The sequence below is a fragment of the Myotis nattereri genome, assembly GCF_964212035.1.
Source record: "Myotis nattereri genome assembly, chromosome: 15".
Taxonomy (NCBI): domain Eukaryota; kingdom Metazoa; phylum Chordata; class Mammalia; order Chiroptera; family Vespertilionidae; genus Myotis; species Myotis nattereri.
The window spans coordinates 23,117,569-23,130,270 of NC_138090.1; the positions used below are offsets into that span (position 1 = coordinate 23,117,569).

The window sequence follows — 12,702 nt, forward strand, 5'->3', positions numbered from 1 at the left end:
CGGTACAGCGGTCTGGTAGGGTTAAGAGGTAAAATAGTATTCTACTCATCTGAATAACCCTTGTAACACCTAGTCCAGAAATGTGCACAGACTAGAATTTAATAAATATTTATTAAATTGAGCGAATGGCACAGTATCCAACCTTCAAAAGGTTTAGAGTCTAATGGGGGGAATGAGATATTTAACAAATTATCACACAATTACATATACACTAGCAGCTGCAATAAGTTCTGGTAAGGAGGGGTGCATGGTGCTAGGAAGGCATATGAAAGACCTGATCCGGTCAGGGAGGTGAGGCAAGACTCTATGGTGGAAGTGATGGCTGAGCTGAGATATGAATGAAGAGCAAAGGTCAGCTAAGTAAGAAGGAAAAGAAAAATTTTTTGGTCAGAAAGACAAGTATATACAAAGGTGCTGGGGCAGATGTGAGCATGAAGAAAGGCCAGAATAACTGGAATGCAAGAGGAGAGAAGATGATGTGTGATAAGAGATGGAACTGGAGAGATGGGCAGGGTCAGAATGCATCTGCCCCCAGGCCACATTATGGTTTTTGATTCTTAACAAGAGCGATCAGAAGCCACTGGTGTGTGTGTGTGTGTGTGTGTGTGTGTGTGTGTAGACAGTGTAATTTGATCAGGTTAGCTCTTCCAACTGATCACCCTGCCTACCCTGTGGTGAGTGGATTAAAAGGCAGGACATGTGAAAGGGGGCAGAACTGTTAGCAGTTTATTACAATAGTCCAGAAAAGATAGCCTAGTGGTCTGGACTATCAGGGCTATGAAGGAAATTGAGAGAAAACACATTTGAGAGCTATTCAAGATACTCAAGTTAACAGGCCTTGGGGATGGTGTGGATATGGGGTATGATCAAGAGGGCTGAGGGTTGACTCCCACATGTCGGGTGTGCCCATGGATGCTGGTGTACTGTCTCTGAGCACTGGAGAAAACCAGGAGTTGAGTTTGGGTTTGGGGTCCTCTCCTAATGGGGAAGCAGATGAGCTTTGAATCACCAAGACTTTGGGCAATCTATGTTGCTGGCTCTTTCCCCAAGGAGCATTTCATTATTTCCCTGGTTCTTTGCTTTATTCCAGAGGGGAGAATTACTACAACATACCCACTAGCCTCAGAATCTAGTTAACAAACCTAGTAATGTATGACTTTTTGCCCATGAGGCCATTGTCAATGAGAAAAAGAAATTCAATTATGACCGTGAAGGTGGCCCTCCCAGTTCCTCCAAGAGTGAGTGAGACTGAGTCTGCCATTAAATTGCCTCTGTTTCCTCTTAACAATGATAGGAACACCCATTGAATACCTCCTATGTGCCGGGTACTCTGTGAGCCTCTTTGCAGACAAGCAAGATACTGTATAACTTCTATAAATGAGGGAGCTCAGGGAGGCAAAGTAACTTCCTAAGGTAACAGAAGTGGTGAGTTGGTGCAGGCAGGACTCAACACCCAGGTTGGCTAGACTCCAAAATGTGCATTCCTCCACTAACACCACCTCTTCATTTCAAGAGGATCTTTCTTTCGGGACCACTTTACCCAGTTGCCGGTTTATCCGGAGACAATCCACATTGGTTGTGGAGACCGCTAAAAACACCAGATCAATGTGTTTTCCATTTTTCTACCATTCTGTTACCAACAGACACCAATTAGAAATGGACCTCTAATTAACCAAGCCCACAGGAAGTAAGAACCGATGTACCTTAAATCAGTCAGAGGCAACACATTTTCCATGATGAGTAACAGTTACCACACAAAGCTACTCCAAAGGGACAGGATGAACCTGGAGACTTCACATTTACTCGATTAATCGAAGGGAAATGCTGTGTCTTTTAAAGGATGCTTTTAAAAAGCAGTGAGGTAGGAAAAAAATCCAAGAATTGGTCTCAGTTGGATGCTTTATGATGAGCTTAAAAATAACAAGGTTTGCAGGTGTATAAACATGTACAGAGCAGCCTTCGAGGTAAGCCACGCTCTGGACTTCTCTGAAGCCTGCACAGGGGTCTGCCCAGCACAAAACCCCCAGATGGTGGAAGAGGGAGAGAGCCCAGAATACCATGCTTAAAGGAGGGGCAACAAGCAACCACGAACCCCACAAACTGCACAGACTTTACCCACATCCCTTTTCTTACACTTGGCATCATTCCTGAGGGTCACACCCACAATCCCATAAAACAGCCATAGACTATGAAAAGACATGTGATTGCAAGGTCAAGGACTCAGCAATCCCCATCCCACCTTACTTCCTGGGCCTTCCTAAGTGTACTGGGTACACTGGGCAATGCCAGGCCATCCCACCAATCCCAGTCTGGGTGGTCAACCACTCCTTGACCCTTGACGGTGTCCCCTCAAACACAACCCTATGTTAACCCTCCATGTCCTCATTGCTACTATGGAGATAAGAGCGCAGGATACTGCAGGGACAGGAAGATACCACGCTAAGTGAGAGAAATGAAATGAGGGCAAACCTGGCAACAGTCCTAACATTCTGAAGCTAGGCTGTGTGAGCCTGGGCCTGTGAATTTCTCTAAGCCTGTTTTCTCATCTGTGAAGATGTGGTTACAATAATCCTACATAAGAAGGGTACTGGTGGGATGGAATGGGATAAAAGGAAATACAAGGCCCAAAGAGTGGCAGTGAGCTGGCACTGCCCTGGTTTTTGTCCTTTGCCACTCTGCTGCCTCACCCTCGGTCGGTGGAGCTAGAGAGGACTGCTTGGATGCGTGCTTCCCACATCTGCACCACTAAGAATCTCTCAAAAAATATGCATCTCCATTGTTCCTCCTAAGTACCCCTTATTTTGAGTGATGTTGTCTCCCTAACTGCATTAAGTCGTCATTGTTTCCCTGTTCTATTCACCTAGGACAGTGATGGTGAACCTTTTGAGCTTGGCGTGTAAGCATTTTGAAAAACCCTAACTTAACTCTGGTGCCATGTCACATATAGAAATTTTTTGATATTTGCAACCATAGGAAAACAAAGATTTATATTTTTGATATTTATTTTATATATTTAAATGCCATTTAACAAAGAAAAATCAACCAAAAAAATGAGTTCGCGTGTCACCTCTGACACGCGTGTCATAGGTTCGCCATCACTGACCTAGGATGTCAGAATAAATTAAAAAAAAAAGTTACCTAGAAAAAATAAATTAGACTTCAGCACAATTTCAAAATGTGTATGTCCAAGGACACTATGTAAAGAGTAAAATGACAACCCACAGAATGGGCAGGAGTACTTTCACATCATATACCAGATAAGGGTATAGTATCTTGAATATAGTATAAAGAACAATAAAGACACAATAACAAAAAACACCAATTTTTAAAATAAAGTTTTGGGGTGAAGGCTTGAGAGGGGGTGGGGGCTACATGGAGGGGCTAAAGGGGAGAATGAAGGACATCAGTAATAGTGTCAAGATAAAAAAATTTTAAAAATAAAAAAAAAATAAAAATAGGCAAAGGATTGGAATAGAAATTTCTCCAAAGAAGACAGACAAATGGCCAATAAACACATGGAAAGATTCCCATCAGGAAAACACAAATTAAAACCACGAGACACCACCTCACAACTAGTAAAACCTAATTACCTAGCGTGACTAATAAAAAGGATACAATAGCCCTGGCCAATGTTACTCAGTGGTTTGAGCATCGGCCTGCGCACTGAAGGGTCATGGGTTCAATTCCCGGTCAAGGGCATGTGTCTGGGTGGCAGGCTCGATCCCTGGCCCTGGTTGGGGTGAGTGTCGGAGGCAACCAATCAATGTCTCTCACATCAATGTTTCTCTCTCTCTTTTCCTCCCCCTCTCTCTAAAAATCAATGGAAAAACATCCTCAGGTGAGGATTAACAACAATAAAAAGATACAATAACAAGTGTCAGGGAGCCCGTGGAGAAATTAGAAGTACAATAACAAGTGTCAGGGAGGATGTGGGGAAATTAGAACCCTCACACACTGCTGGTCCAAATTTAAAACGGTGAGTACCTGTGGAAAATAGTTTGGCAGTTCCTCTGAAAGGTAAACTTAGTTACCTAATCACTCAGCAATTCCACAATTAGGAATATACCCAAGAAAACTAAAAACATATGTTCATACAAAAACTTGTACACAAATGTTCATAGCGATATTCGTAATTGTCCAAGTGGAACCAATCCACATCTCCCTCGGCTGAAGAACTAATTCACAAAATGGAAAATATCCATGCCATGAATATTTCCACGCGAGCCCTGGCACACACTCCAGCACGGGTAAACCATGACAACATGATGCTGAGTGAAAGCCTGTCACGGAAGGCCAGCTACTGTATGATCCATTTCTATGAAATGCCCAGAACAGACAAATCTACAGAGACAGGAAGTAGACCAGTAGTTGCCAGGGGCTGGAGAGAGGGAGAATGGGAGTGACTGTTAATGGGTACAGGGTTTCCATTTGGGGTGATGGAAATATTCTGGAATTAGTGGTGATGGTTGTGCAACTTTGTAAATATATCAGAAATATCACTGAATTGTTCATTTTAAAAGGGAGAAATTTATGGTATATGAATTATATCTCAAAAAAGTGTAAGTGAGCTGAGTAAATATCATTCCATCTGCAGCAATGAAATTGGACTTGCTTATTATACTGCAGCCTGAGGCCTCCTCTGACTAAGTCCTGACCAGCTGACTGAATCTCTGCATTTACCAGGGTCTTCATCTGTAACATGGGACAATAACGTTGCCGAGTCAGAAAGATCAAATGGAAAATGCACGGAAGTGATTAGCAAATGGTGCCCTGCCGTCAAGTGTGTGTGCACGCTGGCCACTTCCATCAGAGGCTCCCTGAAGGAACAAAGCGAAGCCAGCACCCCAATCTGATGGATGCGAGGCCCTCCCCAGCCTGACCCGCCCCTCTGGTCCTGCCCCCTCACCTCAGGGGTCAGCGCGTTGTTGTCTGAGGTCTGACTGGACAGCAGGATGTGTGTGAACCCCTCTTCCTTCCGCACGACAATGTCCCGAAACCGACAGTTGCTTTCATTCTGGCGGACGCTGTACCTGAGCCTCTTGTCAAAGACGTAGTCCTTCTCCGTGTCCAGCTTCCTCTTCACCGAGCTGTGCATGTTTAATCCCCCGTTGGTCAGAGCAGAGCCTTCCAAAATCAGATAAACAAAGTGAGACATGAAGACAGGGACCATCGTGCAAGAGCAAGATCAGAGAGCATTCAGATTTTCATTGGAAGGGTCGGATGTGGCTGGGACCCCTGCGCAGCCTCTCTTCTGGGTGCACTTGCTATATCTCCAAATTCAGAAGAGGATAGAGCGGGCTCTCCGGGAAGGACCCCATGTGATCCTTGAGTCCCCTCTCCCACACATAGGCTTGCTTCTTTAGCAAAAAGGAACCACTGCTTTGAAAGCGTATGGCTACAAGACAAAAGACTTGCAGCTCTATTTATAGCCATCAAAGATTGGGAGCAACCAATATGTCCTTTACCAGGTGCATGGATAAACAAACTATGGTCCATTCATACAATGGGATATCATTCTACAATAAAACTAAGATAGCTATCAAATCACAAAAATACAGGAACGAATCTTAAATGCAGACTAAGTTAAAGAAGCTAGTCTGAAAAGGCTGCACATTGCATGAGTCCAATTATATAACATTCCAGGAAAGGAACAGTGTCGAAACAGTGAAAAGGTCAGTGGCTGCCAGGAGCTCAGGTGGAATGAGAAGAGGTGGATAGGTGAAGCTCGGGGTTTTTGGTTTTTGTGGGTTTTTTTAGGGCAGTGAAACTGTTCTGAATGACACTGTAATGGTGAATATGAGACATTACACATTTGTTGAATCCCAAAGAACTTCACAGCACAGTGTACCTTACAGTGTGCAGATTTTTTAAAAAATGAAGAAACTGGGAGATTCCCAGGAAGGAATGCAGCATGTGATCACAAAGAATGTAACTGTATTACAAATGTAGGAAACAACCTCACTGAAGGGGGTGGGGAAAGGTGCTGACCTAGGGAAGCCTAGCAATGAGAGGAGTCTGTAAAACTACAGGCGAAATAACCCGTATAGAGCACTGTACTCTAATTGACAACTTGGTTCCCACGGAAGTAGGTAGGAGTTAAGAATTTTGATGCATGTGTGCTGGAAATGAACAGCTAAGTAGACAGTGAAGCAGATGACAGGAACACGTTTTCTCACTGTGGGAAGGGAAGGGAAGGAGGTTAGAACGATCCACGTGATGACGGATTAGAATTGAAGACATCAACGTGAGCTCAGATTTAGCTTAATACCGTTACAGACGACAACATACAAAAATATTTACAGATAAGTGTATGCACACAGGTTAATATATACACATGTATTTCCTTGTTCTGTCAGCTGAGAGAATCAATGACGTGCCAGTAGCAGCAAGTGCACCCAGGGCCCAGATCTCGATTTCTGATACCATTCTCAATAAAAGGAACCAGGGCTCCCTGGAGAAATGGCTGATTCTAGGACTGGGATAGGAAACACATCAGATAGGCTTGTCGTGCCTGAAAGAAAGGACGCACTGAAATTTTTTAATTACCTTACAATGATGGGGTTTTCTAAAAGGACACAGAGCAACTGAAAGAGCTCAGGATGGCCAAGGATGGAGCAATTTGAGCAACAAAGTCAAGTAATATTGCATTAAAACTGAAAGGGTAAAATCAAGATCCACGCGTCCACACTGATATAAATAAATGATGGAATAAGTGCATAAATGGGCGAGAAGAGACAGTTCTCCCTTGCACAGAGCTCGAGGCAGTTTGTGCAGACACTCTGCCTTCACGGGGGAGGAGCATAGCACCACACTTTCTAAGCGGGGGCCGCACATAGTGACTCCTTCCAAACAGTACAATATGGAAAGTTGGGGTGGGGCGGGGGGGGGGGTTAGTAACGGACAGTGGAGAACCCTGATGGTCAGCTGGAGAAGCCAAAGCCACCTCAGCCAGATGATCAAGGTCAACATCCACAGTGGTAAGTCAAGGTGACAGCATGCACCCTTGATTATGATGGGAGGAGAGTGGCACCTCACCTCTGTGGTCTTCCTCTCAGTAACCCACATCACGAGGTCAATGCCAAACAAATGCAGACTGAGGGGCGTTCTACAAAGTACCTAATCAGTACGCTTCAAAGCTGTGAAGGTCATCGAAAACCAGGGAAGTCTGAGAAGCTGTCACAGCCCAGAGGGACCAAAGGAGATAGGAGGGTGAAAAGTAATGTGGGATCTAAGAAAACCTGACTGACGGATGGACTGTAGTTAGTAATAATACATCAATACTGGTTCGTCAACTGTAACAAATGTACTACACAAATGCAAGATATTAATAATAGGAGAAGCTATATAGAAACTCTTTGTATTATCTTCCAAATTTCTCTGTAAATCTGAACCGGTTTAAAAAGTGAAGTTTATTTGCCCTGGCCAGTGTTGCCCAGTGGCTAGAGTGTTGGCCCACGCACTGAAGAGTCGAGGGTTCGATTCCTGGTCAAGGGCATGTACCGGGGTTACTGGTTCGATCCCCAGCCTGGTTGGGGTATGTGTGGGAGGCAACCAAGTGATGTGTCTCTCTCACACATCTATGTTTCGCTCCCTCTTCCCCACTCTCCTTGCCTTTCCCACTCTCTCTAAAGCAATGGAAAGAAAAAATATCCTTGGGTGAGGATTAACAACAAAAGGTGAAGTATATTTTAATGAACATATTTCAATAGTAAGTTAATAATAATTTTTTTAAAAACACAACACACTTCTTGGGTGATGCTGATATGCAGGCAAGTTTGTCGTTACCCTTGAGCAGGCATCAGCACCCCCTGGAGAAAACCCAGCCTGCTGGGCACACCCCATGGTGCTGCCATCACTCCCAAGACCAGGCTTTGAGAGGCAGGGTCCAGACAAGCCGGGTACCCTCCATCACCAGGCAGTTCCCCACCCCCAGGCGTGAGACGTCTCCCTCAAGCCCTGGACTTGAACAGTGATGAAGGCCTGAAAATCTTGTTGAGCTCAGCATTTCTGCTGGGGGCACGGGATGGAGCCCCATCTCAAAAACAACCTCACTGGGCTGCAGTGATGTGGGCGGAAGGGTACAAGGAAACACGGAGAAGGATTTACTCTGTGCTAAGCATTACTGGACCTTTCATTTTGTTTCTGGCAAGGAAGGGAAAGAAGTCACGATGGAGGCTGCAGGGCTGCATCCCAACCAGAAGCTGGTCCCCTGAGGCCAAACCTGGCCCTCTTAGGAAAATTACTGTGGACAGAGTGGACTCGTCCTGGTTGCTTATCCTCAGAGAGCAGGATCGAATGACATACATATTTAAAGGACCCACGATAAAAGTAAACAAGGAATAAATGGTAGCTTTTGTTTTCTAATCATCATGGCCCGGCTCAACATAAAAGTATTTCAATGATCCTCTCTCTCCAGCAACACTGTAAGCACTTTGAGGGCAGGGCCACTGCCACACACAACGCAGGCCAGCATAACACCTGTGCACCGGAAGTCCACGGGAATTGTTCCTTGGCCTCCGGAGCCCTGGGTCTGCCTCTGGGTGGACTCAGATCCTTAACTAGCATCGGGGGTCCTGGAAGCTCAAGAACCAAGCCAAAGGCAGAGACCGGGAAGTGCTTCACCGGAACCCTCCTCGGGAATGCTGGGTCCCCCCCTAGGAGAGCGCCCAGCCTGGAAGGGGCACCGAGGCAGCGGTGCCTGTGTCCTCCCCGCTGCCCTGAAGCTGCCCAGTGTTATACTTTTCCATCACTCCAAGCAACTGGGCTTTGTCAAACACCACGATGCCGGGAAAGTGATTCAATGAACTCTGGAAAGTAAACTTGAGCATCTAATTAAAAGCCTTCTGTAAAGGGAGCTGTGTCTGCAGGGGTAACCTCAAAACCTTCAGCTCCTTGGAGGGGCTTTCTAATTGGGGCTGGCCAAGGTTTCTGCAGCAGCCCAGGCAGATCCACGGGGCGGTCCTGGGGGCAGAGGTGAGCGCATTACAGCCCGGGGAGAAGTCAGAACCTTAGGGCGCTGGTACATCAATGCTTTCCAGGGCTGGGAACGGTTTGAATAAAATCCTCCACGCCCCAACCAAACTGAGCTTCTAATTAACAGTTATATCAAGGAGGAGGACGGGAGGGTTCCCTGTGTTGAGCTCTCTACTGGTATGTTGCCTCTAAATTTTTCAGCGCTCTGATGAAATCACCATGAGTCCATTTTGCAGATAAGGAAAAGTGAATAATGTGCTGGAAGCCACAGAGGTCTTGAGTGGTAAAGCCAGGATAGGAGATAGCTGTCTCTCATTGGATTCATTCATTCACTCAAAATCTATTATCACCTCCCTATGGACTATCATACTAGATCAGTGATGGCGAACCTTTTGAGCTCGGCATGTAAGCATTTTGAAAAAACCCTAACTTAACTCTGGTGCCGTGTCACATATAGAAATTTTTTGATATTTGCAACCATAGTAAAACAAAGACTTATATTTTTTTATATTTATTTTATATATTTAAATGCCATTTAACAAAGAAAAATCAACCAAGAAAATGAGTTCGCGTGTCACCTCTGACACGCGTGTCATAGGTTCGCCATCACTGTACTAGATGATGGATATCCAAAAAACATTGAAAAAATAAGATGCCTGCCCTCACGGAGCTTGCTTGGTGGGGGCAGTGAAAAATAAAAAAGTAAATCAACACTGCATTAGATCCTGTATCTGGTTGTAAGTGGCTACAACAGGCCCTGTGTTTTAGGAGACCCAGAGGAAAGTCCCAGAGCCCAACAGGCTAACTTCACACAGAGCTGCCCTCAAGCCTCTCCCCTTCTGGGGTATTGAACCTTTGAAAAGACTGCAACAAGCTGGCAGGGAAGGAACCACGGGAAAGAGAACATTCCAGAAGCATGGAAGTCTAGGGCTTTGCAGCCAGACAGTATAAGAAGCCCAGCCCTGTGTTTGCTAATTCGGAGAAGCTAAGAAGTCACATGAGCTTCTGGAGCATTCGTGTCCTTGATTATTAGATAGTCAATAGTACCTGCTTTTCAGGTTGTTGAGATATTTCAATTAAAGAACTGATATGGGCTGTAACAAGTGCCCAGCTCATCCTAGGCATTCTGTAAGTGTTAGCTGAAGGACACTAAGTCATTTCACAAAAGAGGAATTAATTGGTGAGTCCTCAAAGCCTGACATGCCTGCTCCCAGACCACACCCTCCCTCTAAGCCCGAGGCACAGACCCAGGCCATGCGATGGGGCATTCCAGGCACAGGGGACTGACCGCCCTGCTAAGCTGGAAGTGAGGGTGAACCCAGTGACAGGCCAGCGTTCAGGCCCCCCCATTCCCTCTCGTAAGCTGTAAGGCTGGTGGCTCAATATCCACTCTGTGCCCCCCACTTCCCATGTGAGGAATGGGAGAAACCATTCCTGCCTCACAGAATTGTTGTGAAGTAAAAGGAATGGTGTGCGCTACACTTCTGGGACATAGGAAACCCTCCATCTTGCTCCCTCCTTCCGTCTATTCCCTTCGAGCCTTCTCACATGCCTTCCTTCAGAATGCAAAGGACTACCTGCCATTAAGAAGGCTCCGTAACATCAGGCTCTGACACAGACCCTCTGCTCCAAATACACAGGTAAATATTGGGCTCACCAACAAGATCATGGTCTGCGTGTCTGAGAGGGCGGACATCAACACAAAGCAGGAAGTGAGGCTGAGAGCTGGAGTGGTGGCCAGGAGCTGGATTCAGGGGCAGCGGAGAGCAAATTTCCCATGAAAGGTGGTAGAGGGGACCCAGGCCCACGGCCTGACACGAGGGGGTGGCGTGAAGCCCCTCCATGGAAGCACAACCATAATACCAACCCCTGTGCTGCCCAAGGGGAAGGCTTTATCTGGGCCAGGTGGAGGCAAACACAACTATGGGGGAGGGGGAGGGGGAAGAGGGGGAGAGGAAGGGGAAGGGGAAGGGGAAGGGGAAGGGGAAGCAAAGGAAAGCAAAACACTTCCTGCACGAAATGAGCCTGTGCACCAAAATTCCAAACATGAAGCTATCTAAGGCTCAGAAACCTAGCCAACAAAACCAACACTTGTGACATGAATTATTCCAAATAAAATAAAGTGAATATCATAAAACAATCTGACAAGGACTATAAAATAGGAATGTGTAGAATGCACAAAATGATAGATGCAAGGAAAACATTCCTTTAAGATAAATAAGGAATTCTCACACTCATACAGACAGAAAGGAAACAAGAACAGGGTAAGGTAAAGAATTAATTAAAAACCAAACAAATGGGGCCAAAAATATATATATATTTGCATATCACAGATAAAAGACAAAGATCCCCAAACTGTAAATAAACACTGAAGACAAAAGGACCAAAACGTCCTCCAAGAAAAAATGAACAGAAAACATGGACAGACATTCTTATTAAACATAAGAAAAGATTTCAACTTCACTCAATAATGCAAATTAAAAATCATAGGAAAAGAAATGAAGATTAAAACTATACCGAGATACCATTTTACCCACCAGCTTGGCAAAAGTTCAAAATCTTGACACGATACTCATCTAGAGAGGATGCGGGGAGTCAGGCATTCTCTTAATTGTGGGTAGAATGCAAAATGGTACAACTGCTAAGGAAGGAAATTTGGCAATATTTAACAAAACTGCTATGCACTTATCCTCAACCAAGCCATCCCACCTCTAGAAATTTAACATGAAAATATGCTTCAGGCAGTATAAAATATATATGTGCATAATTTACGCTGCAAAATATGGGGAGGGGGAGAAGTGAGGAAGTGGTCAAAAGAATAACCAGTCAAAAAGGCATAAGAGGCAGCTCCAAGGAGCTCCCACTAGCAAACTCTGGGATAATTTGAACATAAAAATAAGTAAGGGCAGTAAATGGATCATAAACTGTTGCATAAAATAAAAATCCTCAAGTCTGCACTGATAATAAATGAGATGACAGACTGACAGACAGACTGACTGACAAATGATGGATGGATAAGAGAGAGTAATATCATATTAAGTATTTCAGTGAAGATGAATAACTTTAATCTTCAGACAATATCAGACAAACCCAAAGTGAGGGACGCTATGTAAAATAACTGACTTGTAGTCTTCAAAAATGTCAGAGTCATTAAAGACAATGGAAGACTGAGAAATTGTGCCAGATTAAAGGAGACTAGAGACATAACAACTAAAGTGATCACAGGATTCTGGACTGAATTCTATATTGGAGGGAAAAATTATCGAAAGCACATTATTGAGATAATGGAAAAAATTGAAATATGGACCACAGATTAAATAAAAGTATTTGTCAATGTTAATTTCTTGAAGTTCATAACTGTACTATGTTGAGTTATGAGAATATTCTTTTTCTTAGAAAATACCCTTACTAAGTATTAAGGGGTAAAGATACATGACATACGCAATCTACACTCAAATGGTTAAGAAAATAATAGCTTATATACTCAAATGGTTCAGAAAGAGAATAATCATTTGTATAATTATTTGTATATAAAATATGAGTATGTATATATGTATATTTACACACACACATGTACATATGCACACACAGAAAGACAGCAAACATGGCATAATGTTAAAAACTGATAGATCGGAAAAGGATTTCTTTACAATGTTTTCTGTAAATTTGAAATTATTTCAAAGCAAAAGGTTAAATAGATTTAAAAACAAATATTCTGCAAATAAGAAT

The 12,702-nt window shown here is 44.2% G+C and overlaps 1 protein-coding gene across 1 annotated transcript in view; it reads right to left on the minus strand.

The window, feature by feature from the left end:
- CDYL2 (chromodomain Y like 2) overlaps nucleotides 1-12,702 on the minus strand; it is a gene marked incomplete at its 5' end in the record, with an annotated part of 63,939 nt that overhangs the window by 19,315 nt on the left and 31,922 nt on the right. The window contains one exon of the mRNA XM_081108358.1: nucleotides 4,907-5,124. Within this exon, the coding sequence (XP_080964484.1) occupies nucleotides 4,907-5,124 (218 nt within the window). The remainder of the gene's footprint in view (nucleotides 1-4,906; nucleotides 5,125-12,702) is intronic.